Consider the following 26,753-nt stretch of genomic DNA (forward strand, 5'->3'; position numbering starts at 1 on the left):
GAATTCAAAGGAATGTATTTTTAGAGTGAGGGAACAAGTGACTCAATGTTTGCATTTGGAAACAATTTCAAAGCGAGAGCAGGTCACATTTACGCCCCACTTTCTCTCCAGATGGTTGAGAAACATTGGTGACATTTTCTGTGACCTATTACCTCAGACGTCATTGACTGGACTGCAGCCGCTTCTCAGGTCACTTAGAGCAAAGCAGCAAACATGTCAATGACATCACTGAGTGGACGGGAGTGGAAGGCTTTTGTTTGTTTTTTAATCAAAAAGATCTTTTGTTATCACATGGTGCTACATGACATTTTATCAGTTAAGGTACACACCGTAACAGATGGCTTGTTTTCAATATGTCAGTGAGTTTTTTTACAATATTAAAATTAATAACATGGTAGAAAATTATGTTTGGTGAAGTATTTAAAGTAAAACACTCAAAGTAAAAAATAAATCATTTACAATCCAGAAAAAGATCAAATGTAAAAACTGAATAGGATACAGTGCTGCTGTTGCTACGAGTACTTTTTCCACTGCCATAATTAGTTGTTATTCAGGCAAAAAAATTATTAATTACTTTCCAGTGGCAAACTACAGCATCCATAAAATATTATGGATCACTAAATGTTTCATTAAATTTAATATTCACTATTTTCAGAGCTTATATAACTGCCATCAAAGATGATTGGCTATTTGGTTGAGGAATGTTTTTCCATTTATTGGAAAAGGATAGGCACTTAGACAACTAACAAGTTCCCTCTCACATTCATCATATTTTAGATGACATTGAAAATCAGTCATTGTTAAAAGCTGTCCCCACGTCCGTCGCCTGGACGAGCCTGTACTGGTTTCCTACAGACTTGACAACGGCTGACAACACTTTCTAGAGCGGGTCCCTTGACGGTCCGAGGAACAGGTTTACTGGAGGGGAGAAGAAAACACAAACACAATGTTACAGATGGCAGGGCCAGATCCAGGGGTGGGGACAGGGGGGCACTGGCCCTCAAGTAGGCATGTCTCGTCAGTAGTTATTTTTCTTTTAATAAAGATGTTCACTTATCAACAATAAATGTGGCAACATGCAGCTATAGAGCTAACAGTAAACAAGAAATGACCTAGTGTGTTGGCCCCTCTGTGTAAATTGTTGCCGATTAATGGACCCTTAATCAGAAAAATCCAGATATGTGTCGTGGAGTTGTGGATCACAGCTGTTTAGATGATAGATTTGTTAAAAGTGTTAACAAAGCCATTGAAATCAAGAAGATAGATTATTTTGTAAGATTTGATGGAACTAAACAGATTAAGGTGGGAAAATGTATGTTATAAGAGCAAATATCTGTAACATTCAGTTTTCCTCCAGAATTTGATTCATGGCAGGATGGATTAGGATCTGAAACTGTACTCAAAGCATCAGAAATGTGAAAAAACAAACGCTTAAGAGAATTATTTGGCTTAGCAATTGTTTCCATGTGGCAATCCCCATCCTGAAAATTCAGGCTGAACCACTGCGTAAAAAGAAAAGTAAACAGTTTACCTGAACATGTTGTTGGGGTCGAGGGAGGCCAACCAGTAGCTGTAGGAGTCGGGATAGTAGTTACATGTTCCCTTGCCGTGACATTCAATGAAGGGCACTTGGCGGAAACTTTCCAGACATGAGCCAGGAGAAACCAGAGGCTGGGAGGAGCCATCTGCACCAACGCCTGTTTGCTAGAATGGATAAAAGGTCCAAAGAAGACTAATTATTTGGGAAATGTCTGTTAAGGAGATCTACTAATTCAGAGGCAACAAGCACTGGTCTCTTTACCATGACAAATGAGTATCCAGTCCACAGGGACTCCCATCCCTGTGGACATTGAGGTATACGAGTTGTCTGACTGTGGACGGCTATAACGTTGGAGGTGGTTTCACACACTGAGCACCTAAACCAAGCATGCAAACACAAACGTTAATAGAATCATGATCCATAAACAACTTCAGTTAACAAAAATCATATTGAATTAAATCAAATTCCTATTTCAACTATATAGGACATTTTTGTGAATGCACTGCTCCACCTGCTGATGTAGGAGACCAGTTTATCCCCTGCGATGGCAACCATGTTGGTGGGCATGGGAGCGTCAGTGGACAACCAGTACGAGTAGTCATTTCGAGAAGCGTAGCGGCAGTTACTCTCCGTGTCACAGAACAGGAAGGGCATGGTGGAGAACCGAGGGAGGCAGCTTCCCATTGTGCCTGAGAGACAGTTTCAAGGGGAAGACAGATGTCATCAAATGTCTAAAACAAAAAGAAGCTTCTATGTATGAAGGTTTCTTACCGAGGTCCTGACCATGAGCTTTCTCATTTCCATTGATGAAGAGGAGGGAGTATCCAGAGTAGATTAAGATGGAGCCATGAGGGCAGTCAGGGACATGGATGCTTTGACTGTGTCTCGCGATCAGGAAACTGTCAGTGTGACATGAGAAACCTCGACCGGGCAACCCCGAAGGACCCTTGAGACCTGGGTCTCCGGCTCTACCTTCTGGACCTGCAGAGTACAGAACAAAATGGACAATGAATTATTAAGTAAAATCAGTTTTTTTCGGCTTAATGGTTCACTGTCTTTGTCACTGTCACTGTTCTCACTGGACTCCCACCCAGATTTAGAAGTATATAATGCAAGCAACCACTCATGTGCCCCTTGATGTAGAATGGCATCATATATAGAAAGGCACAAGAGCAACTTCTTATTCCACTGGTATCCATCTTTCAGCCTATAAACATACCTGGAAACCCGGCTCTTCCTGTGTCTCCTTTGCGGCCAGGAAAACCCGGCAGGCCGAGTGGGCTGGAACCACGCACCCCTTTGATTCCTGGCTGGCCTGGGGAAGATACATCCAGTGTCACATAGTATCACAAAGGGAAACTTCATTGAAGTAGCATTATTTGAAAATACTGTACATCACACTACACATTATTATATCACACAATATGACAAACTACCGGGAAAAAAAAGGCAAAGATTGAACTGGGATTAAATTTACTAACCTTGATGGCCAGGTGGTCCTGACACTCCCGTGCTTCCTGGGGATCCATGATTTCCAGAAGGACCGGGTAAGCCAGGAGGCCCTGGTTCATATATTACTTTGCCAAACGCTGGTTCGCCTTTAGGGCCTGTAGCAATAGGTGAGAAATAATCAAGAATGGTGGTTTTCTGAAATGTCCATCAACTGTACCGGGAATGTCAGAAGGACCAAATCTAGAAGATATTATCGGGGCACATTGTTATCCCTGCTTATCGAGAAGAACAGTCAAACAGACTTCTGACGCACCAGGTTGTCCAGGTAATCCTTTGTGTCCCGGTGGTCCTGGCAGGCCTGGGATGTATCCAGGGTCTCCCGTCCCACCTAAAATACACATGTTATAATTCGATTTCAAGTAGCTTGCCTCAAACCTTACTTCATATATTCTTTCTCATAGTGTATGCCAGAAAATATTTGAAATGTATCCTCATGAATATTCTTTTATTTCTGGTCCCAGTCATTTCTGGTCCCATTTGGGTCCCATCTCAGTTGTAGGGACATAAATCAATCGCCGAATATCACTCTTCTGTGGTGACACATCTGCATTTTCTCTGTGGAGGAATTCATAGAGGCCATCTAATCTATGCACTAAAGATGAAATGATAGATTACCTCGAGGGCCTTGGAATCCAGGAGAACCTGAGTCACCTATTGGCCCTGGGCCTCCAGGTCGTCCTCTTGCACCCTGGGTACGCAAATGAAACAATGAAAGGTCAAAGGTTCGACTTCAAGTATTGCAGAGAGATTATTTTAAGATTCAGGATTAAAGGCATCAGTATTAGAAGTGATGTAACTGCAGGTGATGCTTGGAATTAATCAGGGATAATCAGCTGGAAGAAATTAAAACTACATCTATGACATATTACTTGAATCTTTTGTCAAGTATATTTTATCAGACATTTTTGAGTAATCATCAAAAATAAATTTTAGGATCACTTACAGTTGGTCCTTGAAGCCCTTGATCTCCTTGTGGACCACAATAACCAGGGAGACCTGAAGGACCCATGTGCCCTCTGTCTCCTTTTAACCCTGCTACAGTGGGACCTGGAGGGCCAGGTAAACCAGGAGAGCCTACATATACAGCAGCAAGGAGAGAGAGTCATAGCTGAGAATCCATCCATCCATTTTACTGCTTATCCCTTGAGGGTTCCGCATGGGCTGGAGCCAATCCCAGCTGACTTTGAACGCCTATTGGCAAATTAGTCTCTCTAATTCACCTAAGATTTATGTCTCTGGATTACCAGGAGATAACTCAATCAGATGGGGCCTGCACACCGTTAGACTCTAGTCAGACATCACGTTTGAACCCATAACTTACTAGCTATGAGGCGGCCGTACTAACCCTACCACTGCACTGCCACCCTCAACACCTCAAACACAACATTTTAGCCACTTTAAGATATGACAGGTTCTTTATTCCTGCAGCAGGAAATCCTCACCTCGTCTGCCAGGAAATCCAGGATGGCCACGGTCTCCTTTTAATCCCGGTAAACATGCCCCTTTTCTACACGCTGGCCCCCGAGGACCCTTAACCCCACGTGCGCCCGGAAGTCCTCGGTCTCCTGTCGGTCCAGGACTCGCTGTCACAGACAAGCCGGGAGGACCAGGGTTTCCTTGGGGACCTAAAATACATAAAGAAGAATCCACTAATGTCTACAGCCAAACAACGCAATAGTTAAGAGGATTAAGATTCTTAGTTAGATTTTAAGGTAAGATTTTGAACTCTGGATATGTCATTGTCTATGTCCTTGTGATCAATTTAATTTTATAGTGTTAATATTTCTAATTTGGACATGATACAATTATGACATGAGCTATAAATGAGTAGGTCGCTAAAGCTTTCACCAGCTACACAGCAGAAAGCAAGGCAGACCCCCCTTTGAGTCCAAAAACAAAATCTTCAGTCAACTTTCCAAATGTGTGAAAATTTAAATGCAGTACCATAATGAAGCAAACTTGCACAAGTGGGATGTTTGTAGAAGTGTTGTCTATTACCTCACCTGGTAGACCTGTGTCACCACGTCTTCCGGGAGTCCCTTCAGTTATGGCTGCAGAGAAGATATCGAAGGTGAGCTTTGGCTACCTCAATTACCTCGATGACTTGTTGTCTAGTACACAGACAACTGTTCAATAACAGTAAGAAAATAACAACACTTATAGGTTTGTAATATGCATGATTTGCATGAGTTCATCGCGCCATGCAAGATGTTCATGGAAGATTTCTCTTACTCTCCCCTTTTTGTCCTGGTGGTCCAGGGATCCCATCCCTGCCCTGGTTGCCTTTCGGACCTGTAGAACCAGCAACACCCCACAGTCCTCGCTCTCCTGTGGCAGGAGACATGAAAAGGTCTTGTTGAGGTTTAAATTAAAATAAAGTACAAATAAAACTCAACGGTTTAAAAGTTCAGTACTTCTTACAGTATTTTCTGCGTACAGATTAGTTTTCATCTTGAAAGTATATCGTAGATTAATTTAGTGACATTTTTATGGCATTGTTATAGAGTAGAAAATGGTTAATTTAAAGGACTTTGCCTGGTGAACCATGAGGTCCTGGGTGTCCTTTAAGTCCCGTAGGCCCATCTGAACCTTTAGCTCCTTGATACCCTTGTAAACCTGGAATGGGCAATGGAGACAGAGGTTGGATGTAGAGGTAAATAAAGTGTGAGTAAATAAAATATGCCTAGTTCTCATGATAAGAGGTAGTTACCGTTTTTTCCAACAGGTCCTGGGTTTCCTCTGGCTCCTGAACTTCCTGGTACACCTACTGGTCCACTGATGCCAGGTTCTCCTTTCTGACCTTTCATCACTTCACTATTGCCTGATCCTGGTTCACCCTGAGGACAGAAATAAGAATAAAGAGAAAAAAAGAACATGTCATTATTTACAATCAACACATACATTGGCTGGATCCATATTTATATTCATATTTTACAAGATTGGATTGTGCTCTACCGATTCATGCAAAAATATTTTTTTGGATCAGTCACCTTTTGTCCGGCTGGTCCAGGGAGTCCATATCCAGAGTAACTTGTTTCTCCATTAACCCCTTTGTATCCTGTTGGACCAGTTTTGCCGACTAGACCCGGCCCTCCAGTGTTACCTTGATCTCCTTTTGTGCCTTTCAGGCCTGTTAGGGTTACAACAGGGTTTGTTTGGTTTAACTAATGTATTGATTTAAATTCTAAGGTTTTTTTCTAATTTTGAGCCTAAATATTCCACATTTAAACAATACTGTTTTACAAAAGTGAAAACCAAAGATTGGTTGCAAATAACTATTTAGATGTATTAGTTGTGAAGTGAACAGAAACAAAATAGTCAATGGCCTTAAACGACAGTTTAGGTTTTACCTGGAGGTCCACTAAATCCTGGGTCTCCCAGGACTCCAGCAGGTCCTTGACTTCCTTTGGAGCACGCTGCTCCATCAATACCTGGAGCACCTGGAGGACCTGGACAAATGATACACGTTAGAAATACAGCTGCAAATAATGCAAAAGACATGCTTACCCTAACGACATCACCATGACATAATTTGTACCATATGAAAACCCATGATGGGTTATTCCTGTTTCTAATTTTATTGATTACAAAAGTTAATGCAATACAACTTTAGAAAATGTATTTTTCCAACCTACAGACAATACGCACACGCACACACACACACACACACACACACACACACACACACACAGTGTGTCATAATACATTCATTAGCCCCTTACCCTTAACCCCCAACCATCCAAACTAAATGCCTAACCCTAACCGAAACCTAATTCTAACCCTAACCCTGAAACCAAGTCCTAACCGTCAATCAGCCCATTCAAAAAGTGAGGACAGGTCAAAATATCCTCACTTTCAAAATATGTCCTCACTCTGTAGGGTCTATGCCTGAAATGGTCCTCACAAAATTATAAATTCAGGAAGGAACACACACTCAAAATGAAGTATATTGTTAGAAATGTTACTCTAATTGCAAACCTTTTGGTCCAGGACCCCCTGGTCCTCCTTCTGTCCCTCTTTGCCCTTTTGGTCCAGTACTTCCAGTGTCTCCATGGGTACCAGTTTGACCAGGGGGACCTTAAAAAGTACAGTTAAACCCAACCATCCAAACTAAATGCCTAACCCTAACCGAAACCTAATTCTAACCCTAACCCTAAAACCAAGTCCTAACCGTCAATCAGCCCATTCAAAAAGTGAGGACAGGTCAAAATATCCTCACTTTCAAAATATGTCCTCACTCTGTAGGGTCTATGCCTGAAATGGTCCTCACAAAATTATAAATTCAGGAAGGAACACACACTCAAAATGAAGTATATTGTTAGAAATGTTACTCTAATTGCAAACCTTTTGGTCCAGGACCCCCTGGTCCTCCTTCTGTCCCTCTTTGCCCTTTTGGTCCAGTACTTCCAGTGTCTCCATGGGTACCAGTTTGACCAGGGGGACCTTAAAAAGTACAGTTAAACCCAACCATCCAAACTAAATGCCTAACCCTAACCGAAACCTAATTCTAACCCTAACCCTAAAACCAAGTCCTAACCGTCAATCAGCCCATTCAAAAAGTGAGGACAGGTCAAAATATCCTCACTTTCAAAATATGTCCTCACTCTGTAGGGTCTATGCCTGAAATGGTCCTCACAAAATTATAAATTCAGGAAGGAACACACACTCAAAATTAAGTATATTGTTAGAAATGTTACTCTAATTGCAAACCATTTGGTCCAGGACCCCCTGGTCCTCCTTCTGTCCCTCTTTGCCCTTTTGGTCCAGTACTTCCAGTGTCTCCATGGGTACCAGTTTGACCAGGGGGACCTTAAAAAGTACAGTTAGAGTTAGAATATTGCAATATTTCATTAAGTATATGTATTGCATACAGTGCTATTTGGTATAAGAGTCAGACTGTATTAGTGACTTCACATGCACTCTCGTAATAGATTGCCTGAAATCCAGATCAATCAGGGAGCTCATAATCTTCTGCTCCTGCACAAAGTTCTAGCTTCCTCTCACATTTCGATCGATTTATTCACTATTAATCAAGATGACTATCACTGCTGTGGAGAGGTCTGTTGAATCCTTTATTGAGACAGTTTTAAACAAACAAGACTGTATATTTCTCTGAAAGATGAACAGCTGCATGTAATAGTCTGTTTAGATTTTTCTTTTACACATTTGGAAGCTGAAAACGAATGAAAGGTTGCAGAGGATCTGGAGATAGCGGACCCTGTCCTACCAAATTTTAAAGTTTATTAGAACCACAGCAGCAAACTGTCTTTTACACATTTTTCATATCCATTTTACTGAGTTACAAGAGTTTGCTATGATTAGTTTACCAATATAGCCGGGGTCTCCTGGGGGTCCAATGATTTCTATTGGTGTTGGTGATCCAGTGCCTGGAGGACCTCTGGGACCAGGTTCTCCATCCATGCCTGGCGGACCCTGGGAACCTTTGGCTCCATCAGGGCCAGGGGAACCTTTGTGGTTAACAGTCATGTTAATTAACTCCATCATAAGTGTGGATCACATCAACAAATACAATGAATCACTATTATTGAATGAGGCAAAAACCTCTGATGAAATCAGACATAAGACTTTCTAACGTCAAAAATAATTACTAGATACACAGTGATTTGCTTGTCTCTGAAGGTGTTTGTGTGTGTTATATGGAAGTGTCACCTATTTGGCCTGGTGGTCCTAGAATTCCAGGCAATCCCATCAATCCATATCCCGGTAAGCCTTCTGGTCCTGGGTCTCCTCTCAGTCCTGATGAAATCCAAGTGCAACATTGAAAGACAAGCTGTTTCTCAGCATCTGTACATTCTTCCAATGGCACTGCATAATTATTGCAAACGTCTTTTTGATATGCACTTTAATTTGATTCGATGTTTTCTTATGGTTGAGACAAGAACTAGTGATCATGAAATGAGTGTAGTTTTCAGTCAGAGAAATAATGCCCTACCTGGTTTACCAGTCAGGCCGTTTCGTCCCATAATCCCTTTTTGTCCAGGAAGTCCACGTGAGCCCGCCACTGATGACCCAGGGGAACCAGGCTGACCACGGGGCCCCGGATGACCAGACCCTGCTAAACCTTGATTCCCCTTCTCACCAGGCAAGCCATTGGGCCCTGGGGTAGGTGACATAGAGAGTGATGCGGATAGAAGCAAATGGGGGTGGTGAATAGTGGTAAAGCTGAATTCAATGAACTTTTATCTTTGACATTTTAGCTTTAATAGTCACATGTCTCCAATGTCCTGTAGACTGACCTGGAAGTCCTGGATTACCATTTGGTCCTGGTGGTCCCTCTGGTCCAGATAAACAATTACATGAATCCTTGCTACCAGGTAGTCCGGGGGGTCCTATAGAGCCTTGACTTCCTATATGCAGCATAGAGTAATGTTATACACAGATTAATATGTGTTTGTTGAAATATTACATGCATTAATGCATATGTATTACAGTTTTACATTTGGTTTATGACTACCTTTTCCTCCTGGAAGCCCAGGGTTGCCATTTAGCCCTGGGTTTCCAGGTAAACCAGGATTCCCAGAATCTCCTATAGGTCCCTGCTCGCCAGGTTCTCCCGGAAACCCTGGCAGGCCTGGGGACCCACGTTTTCCAGGGCCACTATCCCCCTGATAATGAAACATAAACAGAGCATTATTTATTTATTTATATTAGTTATATTCACATATATCTGTGTGCCTGCAGTATGGCATTTTCCTAGTGCTGTGCTATGGTAGTGCTGGGACATATCGTGATTTCAAAATTTACTGAAGCGGTCTGTGGAATCTATAATAGTCTACCCTAAATTCGGTTCTGTTTAGCGTTGAAATCTCCCTAGTGAACTCTCACTATACTTTATAAAAAACTTATGGCAGGATATATTCAAAGAGGCATCTACCTATATTACATTATTAATAAAATGAACACTTGAATGTCCTGGAAAAATGTATATAAATATAACATAAAACATATAATAATGTGTTTTCAGTAAACCAAGTTACTGCTCGCCCCTAACTGCTATTTTCCTTTTGTTACCTTTGGTTTTTATTTCTACATTTCACAGATCTTGTTTGTGTCCCTGACCTTCAGTCCCGGAACACCAGGAGGGCCTTGTGAACCTGGCTGACCAGGCAAGCCCATACCTGGAAGACCTGGGAGACCTGGCCGCCCCTTTTCACCTGAACAACACACACAGATAAAAACATAGAGTGTTATAGCGAGTCTCCTAAGGCAATATCAAACTAACTGTGACACTGATAACACACCTATCTATAGAGTATAAGCATGACTTCTTTGCTTGACTTCAATACACATTGATTACCTTTTGGCCCTGGAATTCCGAGCTTTCCGGGAAATGCCAGATCCCCTCTTTCTCCTTTCTCTCCTGGGGTGCCTGGTAGGCCTGGGGTACCTTGCACTCCATGATCACCTTGATGTTTATTAAAAAGTATGAGATATGCTTTCATCATCTATTGTATAATCATGTTCAGAGTATCCGTCCATCCATCCGTCATCATCCTTAAGCTTACCCCGGTTTCCAGGAACACCAGGCAGACCTTTAAATCCAGGTGGTCCAGGGAGTCCTTTGGTGTGAATGTGGATAGGTTCCCCTTTCTGGCCTATCCATGAAGGAGAGGAGAAATAACAAGCAATGGCTTTCACTCTTTTTCTCTCTCCATCTTCTGGTATTTGTTCAATTGTTTTTTCATCAGTGTGTTTCTTTACCTGGAATTCCAGGCAGCCCTTGGTGGCCAGGTACACCAATATCTCCCTTACTTCCTGGATGTCCAGCATGCCCATGTCCTACTGGGCCAGGGAAGCCAACTGGTCCTGGATGGCCTAAAGGCCCTGGTGGACCTGGAAAACCCTTGTCTCTCTCGACACCAGTGCTTGGATACTAGAGAGGGGACAGTAAACTTTGTAGAACTTTTGGTCCCAAATGGCATAAACCCGAATTAGGCAAAACATTCTTACTGAATCCCCTGGAGGGCCTTGATATCCTTTGAGACCTGGTAATCCAGGAGTCCCAGGGAGACCGTTTGCACCAGGTTTGCCAGGCTGTCCTGGGCCTCCTATCTCTCCCTTTATCCCTGGGGTGTGATAGGAATATGAGTCTCCCTTTTGTCCTGGAGGACCTTGAAATCCCGAATCACCAATTGGACCCTTTAGAGAATAATATATGTTTGTAAAAACAAGCAACAACAACAAAAAGCTACTTTAAGATATAATATCTTACTGGTCTTCCAGGTACACCTTTAGGTCCTGGGAAGCCTGAATCTCCGTTGGCACCTGGTCCTTGATTGTAGCCTAAGCAACAGAAACAATAGCGTCTATTTCAGTTTTATATTTATTTTACCAGAAATAATATAAAAATGCAATTCAATGAAGAAGATTTGGACTGTTTACAATCATGCCAGGTTTTACCAGGAATGCCTTGTGGCCCCGGGGGACCTGGTAAGCCTGGGTGTCGTGATCCGGTACACTGACTAAAGGACTCCCCTTTCTCTCCTGTACAAAGCATAAGAATGTATTTATACATTAATATGTATTTTTTTTAGCCCTATTTTCATTACACAATATTATATTTTGCTCATCACAGTTCTTTGTATCCGTCCATTATACAGTATATACATAGAATAAGGTTTTAGTCCTTCTTATATTAAAAAATTATTAAATTTCAAAGGGTTCCAGAAACTGTATCTTACTATTACTCAGATTTAGCAGTTCTGAAGATGTGTAGAATAAATGCGAAACAAATTAATGTTAGCTGTCAATTTATTACAACCTTTTATTCCAAAAGTTCCGGCATATCCCGGGGCTCCAGGTATCCCCCTGATTCCCTTCATTCCTGGGACACCTGTGGTTATCCTGTTAGCTATAGGCCACACAAAAAATGAATCAATAAGTTTAATCTTTACTGTTTCAATTTATTCTCACTATTGTATCAAAAATGGTTGTTCTTTTCATCATTGTGCATTTGTTTGTACTTCAGAACACCAAATCCAGACACAAAAAGCCTGGCATGAATAGCTTTGGCATTTAAACATACTTCTGTCTTCTGAAAGTCCAGGTGGGCCTTGATCCCCAGGAAGACCTCCATCACCAGGGTCTCCTTCTAGACCTGGGAGTCCAGTATAAATATCCCCAGGCTCCCCAGGGTCCCCTTTGGAACCTGGAAAGCCATTATGGCCGCGTGGGCCTGGCACGTAAAAGCCAGATGCACGGCCTGTGTGATGAAAAGTGACAGACTGAGACAGATATATTCAGGGGAGAAAGCAATACCTCCATATTCTGCACCTTTGAAATAAAACTTTAAAAAATATATATATTTTCTATAGGGAGGTAGGAAGGCAGCTTCTTTTCTTCACACCTGGTAGTCCTTCTTGTCCAGGGAAGCCCACAACACCTGAGAACAGAATAAGGACTTTTGTTATTGTCTGATTACTGAATTACCGTTATAGCAACTGTGGTATTTGTTATAACACAGTCATGTCACAAACTGTCTTAACCCTTTGTTGTATCGATCTATTTCTCATCTCACTATCTGTCAGTGTCTTTATCATAAAGCTGTTCATCTACCCTGAAGACCAGGAAGCCCAGGTGTTCCAGGGGGACCAGGATCTCCCTGATATCCTTTGAGTGGCTCAGGCACAGGCCCATGTATCTGCAAACAAAACCATGTAGTGAAATCATGGCGGTACAAGTACTAGTCACGCACAGTATAGGACACTAGACACAACAATAATGTCTTATCCTCATTCTTTCATCCGTTCATGTTTCAATAAATTATTAAAACATCCCAGTTTGCTTAACTCAATCCCTCCATTAGATTATCGCAAAGGACGTCAAGAGAACCTGGAAAAGGCAATCTACTGTTTCCAGAAAATATGGAGACTACATTAAGAGATATAAACTACACATTATTAGTAAGAATGCCATATTGGAATTTACTTATGATCCAAAACATACAAGATCATCTGTGAAGCATTAAGCAGATAAATAGGATATAATCTCCCAGATTTATGGAATCATCTGTTCGATGAAACCTACAGTGCCTTGCATAAGTATTCACCCCCCTTGGACTTTTTCCCATTATGTACTGTTACTAACTGGAATTCAAATAGACGTAAATAAACTTTTTCCCGTTTGATCAACAAAACATGCATAGTACTTTGGAGGTGCAAAATAAATGTTATTGTGACACAAACAATAATGAGAACAAAAAAGTTGACATCTGTTGGGTGCATAAGTATTCACCCCCCTGTGTCAATACTTGGTAGAACCCCCTTTCGCTGCAATTACAGCTGCAGGTCTTTTGGGGTATGTCTCTACCAGCTTTGCACATCTAGAGATGGAAAGGTTTGTCCATTCTTCTTGGCAAAAAAGATGAAGCTCAGTCAGATTGGATGGAGACCGTCTGTGAACCGCAATCTTCAAGTCTTGCCATAGATTCTCTATTGGATTGAGGTCTGGGCTTTGACTGGGCCATTTTAAGACATTAACATTCTTTAATCCAAACCATTCCTTTGTAGCTCTGGCTGTATGTTTAGGGTCATTGTCCTGCTGGAAGATGAACCTCCGCCCCAGTCTCAAGTCTTTTGCAGACTGCATCAGATTTTCTTCAAGGATTTCCCTGTATTTGACTCTATCCATCTTTCCCTCTATTCTGACCAGTTTCCCTGTACCTGCTGAAGAGAAGCATCCCCACAGCATGATGCTACCACCACCATGTTTCACTGTTGGGATGTTGTGCTCAGGGTGATGGGCAGTGTTGGGTTTTCGCCACACATAGCGTTTTGCATTGAGGCCAAAAAGTTCAATTTTGGTCTCATCTGACCAGAGCACCTTCTTCCACATGTTTGCTGTGTCTCCCACATGGCTTCTGGCAAACTCCAAACGGGATTTTTTATGGATCCCTTTCAACAATGGCTTTCTTCTTGCCACTCTTGCCATCTTGAGAGATGTTCAAAGCTCTGGATATTTTTGTATAACCTAACCCTGATTCATATTTCTCCACAACTTTATCCCTGACCTGTTTGGTGAGCTCCTTGGTCTTCATGATGCTGTTTGTTCAGTAATGATCTCCAACAAACTCTGAGTCCGTCACAGAACAGGTGTATTTATACTGAGATTAAATTGCAGACAGGTGGACCCTATTTACTAATTATGTGACTTGCAAATGTGACTTGTGAATGCAATTGGTCGCACCAGATCTTTGTTAGGGGTTTCACAGTAAAGGGGGTGAATACATATGCACTCAACACTTTTCAGATTTTTATTTGTAAATAATTGTGAAATCCATGTAATATTTCCCCCCACTTCCAAATGATGCACTATTTTGTGTTGGTCCATTACATAAACTCGCGATGAAATACATTTTAATCTGTGGTTATACCATGACAAAATGTAGAAAAGTCCAAAGGGGGTGAATACTTATGCAAGGCACTGTAAGTCAGTAGATTAGCTTAAAACAAAATGGACAACATTTTTAGGTCACGTTACACCAATGAGAACTCGGCATGTAATCATACCTGATCTCTTTGCTGCCGACATGGACTCAAAAACTTAAACATAAGTTTGTGCATTGTATTCACTTCACAAAATCCAACATTAGTAAATATTAAGCAAATCTGGATCCTACCAAAATGTAAATCAGAGTCAGCCATAAAAATCCACGTCTGTAGAACAGGTCATTTTGAAATCCTTAGTGAAGCTTACAACATATTTGTGGAGCTGCGTCTTCTCACTGTGGGTTTCAGAGGAAATTGTAGTAATGCAGTTGCCTTTACTTGCTTGATAAACTCGCCGTCTTATCCTGTTTAACTCAAAAGATTCTAAACCCACTTTCCATGTCTGGTGGCCCCCTAAGGGCAAAGAAGGTTGAGTTAAGTAAAATGTGATGCCATTTTTATCTTGTGTCACTACTGCTGGGGTAACAAATTGGTATGACTCATAGCGGATCAAGATTTATTTATTTATTTGGCTTTGTTCACTCTCTCCTTGTGTGGAGGCTTTCTTTTTTTCTTCTCACACACTTTTGTGTAGTTGTATGAAGTCTAAAAAAAGGGATGCCAAGAAATCAGGAATATTAAGTTGAAAAAGAAAATGAACTCACATATCCCGGTGGACCAGAAGGACCTCTATCTCCCTTTGCACCCTAAAGTTAGAATGTATAGACAGAGCATTAAGCAAAGCACAGCAACCTACCAAAAGACTGTGTATTGTTTTTTGGCACTAACAGATCACTAACCGTTCCTCCTGCGGTCCCTGGATTCCCTGGCTCACCTTGGTGGCCAGGGTTTCCCTAAAGAAATATAAATTATATTTAAAGGCCACATAATGAGGGCACAAACACACAGACACACACACTCACAAGCACACACACACACACACACACACACACACACACACACACACACACACACACACTCACACACACACACACACACACACACACACACACACACTCACTCACATAGACTCAATAACATTCGACATTTGACATTCAACAACAGTCGAAACAGTACCTTATGTCCTTGACCAGGATCCCCATCCCTCCCTGACGCTCCCTGTAAGTACATTTAAAAACATCATTAAGGTTTGAATAGGTTCTGCTTTCTATAAAGAGAATAACTTAGCGTGGGCCCTGAGCATATTAAATTTATTTTCTATTGATATTGCAGAGTTGGCAAGTTTTGGCGCCTAACCAAGTTAAAAAATAAATATCAGATGCACTCAAATCAAATTGAGCACAGCTAAGGACAACATGACAACAACTTAATTTATAAGCTGTATTCAAGTGACTGTGGATTCATGGAAGGATTTTGTCCTTGGCTCTTTCCCTTGTTTCAGAGAAGACTCTGTGATGCAGGTCCCTTTCTGTGTTGGCCTTTGCAATTGGGTCAGTGATGAAAACTATTTTCCAGCTAGATAATTCAGATGACATTATGTGTAGATATCAATGACATGGGTCTATTTGTCTGCTCTTTCCTCTCTTTCTCCTGTACAATAGCAGATCTCATTGGGTTTGATGTTGCATTACTGCCCTCTGCTGTTCATCCCTATTCTTGAACTGTTACCTAAGTGATATGAAAAGTGATGTCATAAAACAAATATCTGCACATAGGGAGAAAGATATGTATATATAACAGTGAAATACATTTGATCTGGGACACCACCAGCTTTCATCTGTATGCACATGGAAGACATTGAAGCTAGTATCTTACTTCTGGACCCTGCTGTCCTTTGTCTCCCTTTGCTCCTTTGGAGTAGAAGCCATAACCGACGTCTCCCTGAGAACAGATCGTAATGAGCACAGAAATAAAGAGGGAGGGAAATACACAACACTAAAAAGGCAGAATAACCAGTGGCAGTTGTTAAACGTTTAAAAACCTTAACTTTGAAGTGTGTATGCTTTGATGCCAGGTGCAAGTGTCATTGATGTGAACTGTTACCAGAAACTTACTGGTTCGCCCCTGCAGCCTTTTTCTCCCACATCTCCTCTATCTCCCTTTAGAGCCTGAGTAAGAAATATAAAATTAGTCAGTAGTTGCAATAACAGTCTGTCCAATGGACAGACATTGTAATATCCACTGGCTATAAATATTGCTACCATGCCATATTAAGAAAATAATCTATTCCTAGTACTTTTTTACATAAGAAACATTAAATTGTAATGACTTTGGATATAAAGCATTATAATAATTTCCCTCTTACTGTACTTTGAATAAATGTTGCCTTCCCTCAGATGCTCTCTCTGTGTCTCAAACTACCTGGCACAGTGATTAAGGGAAGTTGTAATCCCTCAAAATCACCAGCAGGTTAGCAACAATAAACTGATAAATGTATCCAAACATCGATGTTACTGAATAAGTGATATATTAATATTAGCTTATATCGCAACTGTGAGTGCCTTAACACAGCGGCATTTGGCATCGGAATTGTCCTTATATACAGGAAACAACACATTGTAAAATATTTAAAGGCTCAGTGTGTAGCATTAATTACATCTAGTGGTTGCATGTTGCGGCTGAATACCCCTAACATCACCCTCCCCTCTCAAATATGAAAGAGAACCTGTGTTAGCCTTCGGTTGTTATAAAGAACCCAAAGGTCCAGTTTGGACTAATGTAAAAACATAAAGGGCCCATTTTAGGGGGAAGAAAACAACAATTACAACAATTTAGTTATGTTAATTTATATTGAATTATTGCCAATAGATCCCTTTCACCTAAATCTTACACACTGGACCTTTAATCGTCACGATAGTCTGACCTCAATCTGTTGCTGTAGGTCAGTAAAAAACTGCCTAATTCGACCTGGTGGCCCCGGTTGTCCATGTGGTCCTGGTCTCCCCTACATCAAACAAATTGAAATCATCCTCAAGACATAATACAGATAATGTTATGATTATTTAACAGAAATTGTCAACATCTTCTCCTCTTTTAATAAATGTAATAATTATCAGTTTACCTAAACAATGGATTAAAAAAAATACCTTTGGTCCTTGAGGTCCTCGGATCCCACCTGTGCCCCCATGACCCTGAAGGATGGGAAAAACATTTGTAACTTGTTTGCATCTCAATCTCTCTCAAACACTCCCTCAGTTTGCTTTATCTCATTTTCCAAGGTCTTGTTGCTGCAGCACCAAAGAGAATAGATATTCCTGTCCCTTCTCTGATCCCAATTACGTTTTCAACGTCTGAGAGAAGTTTCACAGAGAGCTGGGAGTCTGGAACCCATGTGCATGTTCCCACAACAGTGTGAAATCCTGCCCCACTGATAAACAAGTGTAGCGACAGACGGCAGCAACAGCCAGTAAATGTTTACACTTTCCCAGGTTGTGTGAACACGGCCAATTATGATAATTGGATAACAGGGGCAAAACAAAATAACCCTGCAGCTGTGGTTTTCATGTGGTTTCCCAGGATATACAGTACAGTGCTCACTCTACTGATCACAGGTGTCAAATAGTGTTGGTGTGTGCATATCTAATAAAATATTCAGACAAGCATTACCTTGGATCCCTGGGCCCCTGGACGGCCAGGAAAGCCCTGTTCACAAAAAAGGCATACGGCGATATCAAAAATCATAATTTACATCATAATCATAATTTCCCATAGTGTCAAATATATTCTAACAACAAGGCAATTTCACTCACAAAATTGCCCCTTGGTCCAGGGTCCCCAGATGGTCCAGTCTCTCCACGGGGACCTGGGGCTCCCTGAAATATAGACCTGGCCAGTTATCAAGTTTATCTGACAGTCTTCCATGATCTATACCATTCATCTTTTGAGCATCACATACGGGGCCAGTCCAAGCTGACATTAGGTGGAAGGGGGGGGGGGGGGGGGGGCGGTACCCCCTGGACAGATCGCTCTTCCTAGATCGGGACTACATACAACCATTCACACCTATGGCCAACGTGTCCCCAATTAACCCAGCCCAAATCTGCAAGTCCTTGGACTGTGGGAGAAAATACAAGGAGAACATGCAAACTCCACACAGAAAGACATCAGCTGACTCAGGATTCGAATCAGGAATCATCTTTCTGGCCGGGTACTACCCCTGATGATAAAATGGTGAATATTATACAAATCAAAACTGTGATGAAATATAAATAGTTACCTGTTTTCCGTCCCTCCCAGGTGGCCCAGGTGGCCCAGGTGGCCTTTGTACTGAATTTGTTGCCCTCCGAGATTCACCCTGTGTAGCGATGGAAATATGTTTATTTATTATTTGATACAATAATTAAAAGTGTTAAATTTAGTGTTAAAATACCTGATAATCTCAGATATGTGATAACACTGTATTGAAGGTGTTGCGCAGAGATGGGCAAAAATACATCAAAATGTATTTTTATACAAAATACAAAATACCCCTCAAATAAATGTATCAAAATAAAATACAAAATACTGGTGCCAGAAAATGTAACAAAATACAATACATGTATTTTGTAATTGAAATATAGGAAATACTTTTTCTGGATTTTCTGTTTTCTCACAATTTGGTATAGCAGAGCATTCAGGTTTGGGCTGTACAATTTACACAAAGCTCTGGTGAACCCCACAAAAAGGTCACGGAATGTCTATGTAACTAAGCAGAGCTAATAAAAGAAAACAACTTGATTGATTACGTATATATATATACAGTGGTGGCCAAAATTATTATAACACCATTAGGATCTGAGAAAATTGGTAAACTGATAAAAAACATAATAAACTGGATAGATCTATTGTACATTCAAAGGAAAGCCTTTGGCTTGAGTTGCAGAAGGCATGGGATAAAATTAGGGTTGAGGTTCTTAGGAAATATATTGACACTATGCCAGAGAGATGTGCTGCTGTAATTGCTCCAAAAGGTGGACATACCAAATATTAAAGTTAAAAGTGGATAAAATCAGTAGGACTCACTTCATCTGTTATTTGTTTGTGCTCAGAGCAACCATCTGCATGTTTCATGAACATTATGACATTAAATCATGATTTGGAGGCAAAAAAAGTCAATTTTGTCAGATCCTAAAGGTGTTCTAATAATTGTGGCCACCACTGTGTGTGTATATATATAGATTAATGGGTAAACAGCCCCAAAACAAATATTCATCACATATGAATAGCATCACACATGGCCTATGTATACTATTAAAGCAAAATATAGAAGGTAAATAGCCTAAATAAATTACTGTACATAAAGTTATGCACAGAAAAATAACTAAACAAGTGAGTAGCCTACTTACTTCTCTTTTACTGAACCTTGGCCAGTGGCATGGTAGCCTGCTAATTTCTCTCTTACATTGGCCAGTGGCATGGTAGGCCATAGTTATATATTACAGTGTTAAGTGTAATATTCACACTGATATATTTATGACATAATAATTTTCCATTTTGGTTCTTGAGACCCAACCATTGATATGGCATTATGACATTCACATTGAGAAGACAAAGCAAAACTTGTAATACAGTGCAAGATTAGATGGTCAGACGTCTCTAGATAAGGTTATCATGAACATACAAGCTCCTAATCTCCCTCTTCCTATAGCTAGCTACTCAACTGATAAATTAACTTGCTAAACACTAGCTATGCACTAGCATAGCCAGCATGCTAGCGTCATTAGCATGTTAGCATCTATAGCTAGTTTGATATTAAAACCATCACCATGTAATAGGCTATATAATGTAGCCAGACCCTGACATAAGTTATACATCCAAGCTAGTTGACATCTGTCACACTCAGATAAAATATTTACCTTGACAGACAATCTGCTGCACTTGAAGATCTGAAGACTGAGCTCGTGAACTTCTTTTTGATTAGTGGAGAAAGTATTTTGAATATTTAAAATACTAAATTACTCCACTCTAAAGTATTTTGTTACAAATTACATTTGATTTTTATCGGCACTATCAAATACAAATTACAAAATACTTAAAGTACTTGAAATACGTATTTCAAATACAAGTAATTGAAATACTGCTGTTGCGATACTTAGCTGTTACATTTGGAAAATCTAGCTGACGGTTGTGCTCTGTAGGCTTCATCACTCATCTTTATGTATCCGTGCACTTGACATGCACATGCTCAGAATTACAATGACCACAGTCAGTGTCTTGGGAGCTGCCTCATTGAATCGACCACATAAACCCTACTTCTCATTCGCCATGACTTCAGCAACTAGTGGAGGAGAATCGATATTTAGAGGGTTTTAGCTGTGTTTATAGAACAAGGTAAAACAAACGCTAGCCTGTTTTACACATGCTTTGCTTTCTGGAGGGTTCAACTTGCTTAAAGAGCAAAGTTGGCTTAAAGCGTCATCGCCCAGACATGACAACACAGTAACAGGAATGTAAATGAGCCAAAAGTGCACTTACACAACAATATCTCACCAGGGAGGATGTTACTCCTCTAAAAACTGTGTGTGATGTCATGGATCAATTTACAGAAAAAATATCCAGTTTTCAATGAACCTTACTTGTGTCTGACACCTAAATTGATATCATGTACCTGAACACTTTTTCCCAGATTTATATCATTTAGGTAAGACTTCTGCACAAACCCATTACTGCAGCATTTAGGTTTCCACAGAGTGAAAAGAAGTGTGGATTAAAAACAGGCCCAGAGCAGAGGCACTTGCATGTACGATTATTCATCTTATCATTTTTACCACGTGGGACTGCAGGTTTTTGAGATAGGCCTCATTACTTTCTTTATTTTTCCAGGACCCGGTGTGGCAGCCAAATCGAGGCAATCGGTCAATTTGCGCTGTTAAAACACAATTGTGTGTTAATGGAGCGATGTTTGGGAACGGGCTGCATTGCTCAATGCATGTGACATGCCTCATTCTCCTTACACACCCTCCCGATTTAGCGGTCTGCTAATGTTTTCCCATTTCGTCCTTTGCCTGTCGGCACTACCTCAGCATCCACCTGCATGCTCCAGCAGAGGGTTGAAGATATGTGCTCATCACTCACCATGATCTCTCATCTCATATCTGGGCGGAGTGATGAGGTTGCGAACTTCAAACTCAAATTATGGAATGGAGCTCAGCGTAAGTTCAATCAGGAGGATTATCATAAGGACTTACAAATTCACAATTCTCTCTCCCTGCGTTTTCTAATTAGCCGACAGTGAGCATTTTCAGTAATCTCAACCAGATTCTCATCCAGCCAATTATCTCCTTGCGGCCAAACTTTAAATCTGTTCTTCTCTCCCCTTTGCTGTCAGATGTAATTTCGGTGATTTGCTGCAACCCTCCTCCACCCCAATGACCTCCAGACTTTATATCCACAGCCGTAGTTCTGAGCCTCAGCATCGCTCCATCCCATCACAACCACCACCAGAGTCCAGAGGCTGATGGGGGGGGGGGGGGGTCCTATTCTACACAGCCTCACCCCCTTTCAATCATAATTACATCACAGGGGGGTGTAGGTGTCAAAAGACTCATTTATATCCCATCACTTCATCTTCTTTTGTGCACAGCAATAAAAAAAAGCATTTAACTGTCCATTGAGGTCTCCCCTGAATAAACTGCTACTGTAATAAACATTTTATCTCAGAGGGGCCGATCACTGTATTCGGAGGTTGTTGTCAAACCTTAAAAGCGCGAACACTGAGGTGTATTGACCTTGGCTCAGACATGTTTATCAACACTTCCCAGTGCCTCATAGATAATGACATGGACATGTTCACAGATACATAAAGATGAGCCACACCTGCGGCAAAGCCTCAGATAGATCACGCTCACAAAAACATATAAACTTCTTAAAAGTCGGTCAGTGCCGAGGGAATTCTCAATCTTCATCATTAGAAAAAGGCTTTAATGATCATTACCTTAGGTCCATGCAGACCTGGATGACCCTGTAAAATTAAAAACAAAGCTGAGGCCAGTTTTGAACAGTAAAGTGGATTGAAGTGTAGAAAGCCTCAATACATTATTTTGTTATACATAATAATGAATTGTTTTGAGTTAGCTTCTTACTGGTTTTCCATTAATACCGAGGGCCCCATGGATTCCAGGAGGTCCATCATCTCCCTAGAAAAAGGTCACAAACACTTTGAGGCATGAAATACATTTGTTTGAGATCAGAAGAAGAGGGATGGAAAGTTCTCGCTTTGCAAAGGTTCAGGATTTCTAAACTCCAGCAGCTCAGTGTTGTCTCATCCAAGCACAGCCTGACATGCTTGCCTTTGGCCAATCACTTATTAGCTATAAGATACTGTTTCTCTCTCAGCTGTCTTTCAGCACAGTAACGTTTTTGTGACAAGCCCTCACTACCATAGCTGCAGTCAATCAAACCCTGTCCTGTCATGAATCATCTTTCCTACACCCCTACTTCCTGTCTCAGCATCAAAAGTCTCCATCTCTCTCTTATTCTATTTTATTCCTAAATTAAATGTCTCCTAATTTAAAACTATTACAAGTAACAATGTTATTTTTTCTTACATTAGTTCCATTGCATCCTGGGGCCCCTAGGGGTCCCGGAGGCCCTTGTAAACCCGGGATACCCTGTAAGAGAATGATCAATTATCTATTATCAGAAGCTTAAAAAAGCATCTATTTAAATATGCTGGAACATACATTTACACATTATAGAAATTATAGGATGAAGAGTGTAGCACAGACGTGTACGAGGATAAGACAACTCACCGGTAAACCATGAGATCCAGCAAATCCTTCTTTGCCATCAGGTCCCTGTAATGACATTGTAGGTTTTAAACTGCAAAACAGGTGCAACAGAATGGATACCGGGTCAATGCAATACAATGCAATGGAAAAACTTGTATTATACACAACTACATTCAAGCTGAAGTCAAATATATATCCACTGAGACATGACTCAACACCAAACAGACAGAAGCAAGCATATCACAGTTATGTTACCGGATTGCCTTTTGGTCCCACGTGTCCATCAGACCCTCTTTTGCCCTGTCAAAGACAAAAACCTATAATTGATTTGAGGATTTGAAGTCATGCTGAAATGTAACAGTCTTAACACGATTTGAATCAGTGTTAAGATCTGACAACATCTGACAATAATCTGTGTTTTGAAGTCAAGCAAGAGAAGCCATAAGAGCCAGGCTAATATTTTACCTTTGCTCCCATTGGCCCAGCATGACCAGTTGGTCCCTGACGGCCGTCCAGTCCTGTGGGACCTGGAACTCCTTGTAAACCTTTGTCTCCCTGTGTGTGTGTGTGTGTGTGTGTGTGTGTGTGTGTGTGTGTATAGTTATGAACGACAAATACACAAAGGGACAGACAGATGACAGATGACAAATAAAAATAGAGATATCATTTTAAATTGTACATTTACACAGTTGTATTTTTCAGTGATTAATTAGTGAAGAGTTATTGAGGAATATATAGTTTCCTTGATGTTTGTGGAAGTAATATTTTACCCTCTTATGTCACTATAATTTTGATGCATAGTGAATAAAATGGCTGTTGAATAACATCCCACTGTATGTCATCAATTGAGGCCATTGCCCTAAAAACATATAAACTCAATGACCCCTCGGGAAAAATAAGCTTATTTCTATTATATGATCAAATCCACAACTGCAGGAGAAAATATTAATTATAGTTCAAGTAGTTTTCAAGTGTCATTCCCTGTTTTTATAAAATAAAGTGAGTAAGATGGACGTTATTTTGAAGACTGGAGATTTGAGTGGGTTGACACTTTGACAGTGAGACTGATGTTTGTGCAAATTAAACGTACTTCTCAGGAAGGTTTAAAAAACAAATTGAGTAAATGTTACATATACTGTAATTACAATGAAGTTGTTTGAGTGCAAACTCTATGAAAACAGACACATTCTTTTAATTCATGATTCCTCATGCATTGAGAATTATTTGCAAACCTTAGTTGATTAGTTTATGATGTAAGATTTTGGAATGTATGCAGTCATAGCAATTCTAGATCCTTAAAGAGTGTGAATTATTTTACATTAAATAAGTTTCATTTGCTCTTTTTCTGCTTGAATCTAACAGTAAAACAATTTTAAATAAAACTAAAATAATTATTATGGATGTTGAATCAAACATGTCAATCAAACAAGATGTAGCTGAGACTGATATAAACTATTTATAAACTATGTAAAGAGAAGCAGGTCTAAAACAGGAAAAGCTGAAAGTAATTCACATTTAATTTGATTATTTCACACAGTAAACAGTTGCTCTACTCACCCTGCTGCCTTTCACTCCTTCACAGTGGCACCTGGATTTTCTTCTGCACACACACTAAAAATAAATTATAACATTATTCAATATATATCGTCTGCATGGAAAACATTGTCCAATTAATTTGATATCATTTTGAGTTTGCCCGCAATGAATTTTCATTGAAATTAAAATGTGCATCCCCAATGTCAAACCCGTTGGATTTTTGTCATCTGTCAACCATATTGCAGAAACCAGCAACATTTGGGGTAGAGTATCTTCCCCAAAGACAATGGCATGCGGATTGGCTGAGCAGGGGATTGAACCACCGACCTTCTGGATAGTGGACGACCCACTAGCTAACACATAGGCACACAACAGTCAGCGTGACTGTTTTCATTTAAGCCATTATTGGTTTCTACCACACTGCACACATATTTTTAACATATTAATTATGAGTTTTGTATTACAATTGGCACAGTTGTAACACCAACCACCATACACAGCTAGCACATGTTCCTCCTCTGTTTAATGCTTGTTCTGCTTATTTTCAGCTTTCCCTCTTACATATACCACTGTCTCCATGAACTTCCTACAGAAAGGCCCACCAACATGGCCCCACGTGAAAAACACTACACACACTGCACTGCATGTGCAGACCAACCGTAAACAAACCCATCTCTTCGGTGTGCAAGATGTTTGCACATAAGCTCAGACCCTGCAGTTACAAACAGACCTTAGTGTTGTATATATGAGAGCTGAGGCAGTGAAGAATGAACGTCGCTAACTTTATACACAACAGAAAATACACAGAGAACTACAAAATGACGCTCCTCTCCCGTAAATAGATTTTAGTGAGGGATCTGGGCAAGTGGGTTTCAGGTCCACAGCATTATTGAGTATGTAAAAAAGTTTATGTATTACTGACATCTTCTTTAAATGTAAACAAAAACTTGGCAGGGTTGGATGTGCAATGATTAAAGCTCAGTGGAAAAGTCTTATTTAATGGCTTTAGATTCAGGTTGTGACACATTGCTTTTCTCTTGAAAAATCCTCAGCTTAAAACTCTCCTAAGACTTTTAGAGAAATAACGAGCAGTGAACACATCACAAGTTTGACTTCACAAAGTGTGTACAATATGAGATGAAAGCAAAACTACTAAACTACCAGAGATCAGTACCTCTGCAGATGGGTGTCTACTCCTCTGGCTGAATGAAATCACATTATTCTTCGTTGAAGAAAAAACAAGAAGCATCTTACATTTTTGGCCCCGGTGCCTGACAGCATCACAGCGAACACCATCAGAGGGAACACGAGCAGTGGCCTCCACATGGCTCTTCTCGCTTCAGTCAAATCAGAAGCTCAGGGAGTATCCGCCAACAAACCAGGGGTGATGAATGTGTTTCAGAGCATCCTCCTGCAGCGACCGGCCTTCAAAGCTCACACCCACACACTGCTGCATTTCCGGACGCTCTCAAGTCATTGCCTCAGCTCATATCAAGGTTCCCACACGAGGGTTTGAGCGCCTTGATAGACGCACAGAGATGTTGTTTAACTTAATTCTGTAGTGGTAGGAGGTCTGAGCTCACTGATGCAGCCAACCACAGTCACCATCCTTCTCCTGATCTCACAAACAGTGGCGCTTTCTACTGATACTGAGGCAGGAGATCGGACTGAATCCTCTCTGTGGTCGTCCTGTTTGGAACACGCTAAAAGCTTCATGAGGATCATTTCAGCATCTGAATCTGGGTGAGTTGTGGATGTTGCTTTATGTGCACGATGGACTGTCAGCGATAGACTACATCGAATTTCTCAGCAAGTAGCATAATTTCACTGTTTTAAATATCATAATTGCATGTACTACATTTTATCTCAAAGGAAGGATTTCTTTATATAATGTTTACTGGTCCATGGTTCACAGGTGTATTTGCTGTGTCATGCTTCCTTTTATCCCCTACAGGGGGCAGCCCTGAGGCCAATACTCACCTGTTAAGCTGACTGAACTGATGTGAGATGAGATCCTCACTTACTGTAGTGACACTGTGCAGGTGAGTC

The 26,753-nt window shown here is 40.7% G+C and overlaps 1 protein-coding gene across 1 annotated transcript; it reads right to left on the reverse strand.

Annotated features, from left to right (window-relative positions):
• Nucleotides 1–57: 57 nt before the first annotated feature.
• LOC128454370 (collagen alpha-5(IV) chain) lies at nucleotides 58–26,030 on the reverse strand. Its single transcript, XM_053437754.1, has 52 exons — nucleotides 25,959–26,030; nucleotides 24,726–24,779; nucleotides 23,634–23,723; nucleotides 23,424–23,468; nucleotides 23,190–23,234; nucleotides 22,986–23,048; nucleotides 22,521–22,574; nucleotides 22,373–22,399; nucleotides 18,677–18,754; nucleotides 18,210–18,272; nucleotides 18,067–18,102; nucleotides 17,547–17,591; nucleotides 17,324–17,404; nucleotides 16,515–16,568; nucleotides 16,276–16,341; nucleotides 15,577–15,618; nucleotides 15,300–15,353; nucleotides 15,165–15,206; nucleotides 12,629–12,713; nucleotides 12,420–12,455; nucleotides 12,099–12,275; nucleotides 11,835–11,924; nucleotides 11,474–11,557; nucleotides 11,286–11,356; nucleotides 11,024–11,212; nucleotides 10,775–10,946; nucleotides 10,579–10,668; nucleotides 10,371–10,478; nucleotides 10,133–10,227; nucleotides 9,528–9,678; nucleotides 9,310–9,420; nucleotides 9,006–9,170; nucleotides 8,723–8,809; nucleotides 8,380–8,520; nucleotides 7,397–7,495; nucleotides 6,403–6,501; nucleotides 6,043–6,182; nucleotides 5,763–5,889; nucleotides 5,583–5,668; nucleotides 5,285–5,375; nucleotides 5,056–5,103; nucleotides 4,495–4,677; nucleotides 3,996–4,126; nucleotides 3,668–3,740; nucleotides 3,306–3,380; nucleotides 3,022–3,147; nucleotides 2,760–2,855; nucleotides 2,312–2,521; nucleotides 2,052–2,229; nucleotides 1,802–1,916; nucleotides 1,532–1,704; nucleotides 58–918 (listed from the first exon to the last, which is right to left on the reverse strand). The coding sequence occupies exons 1-52, from the start codon at nucleotides 26,028–26,030 to the stop codon at nucleotides 801–803; spliced, it is 5,031 nt and encodes a 1,676-aa protein (XP_053293729.1). The 3' UTR covers nucleotides 58–800.
• Nucleotides 26,031–26,753: the final 723 nt, after the last annotated feature.

This window comes from Pleuronectes platessa, chromosome 13, assembly GCF_947347685.1.
Source record: "Pleuronectes platessa chromosome 13, fPlePla1.1, whole genome shotgun sequence".
NCBI classification, from domain to species: domain Eukaryota; kingdom Metazoa; phylum Chordata; class Actinopteri; order Pleuronectiformes; family Pleuronectidae; genus Pleuronectes; species Pleuronectes platessa.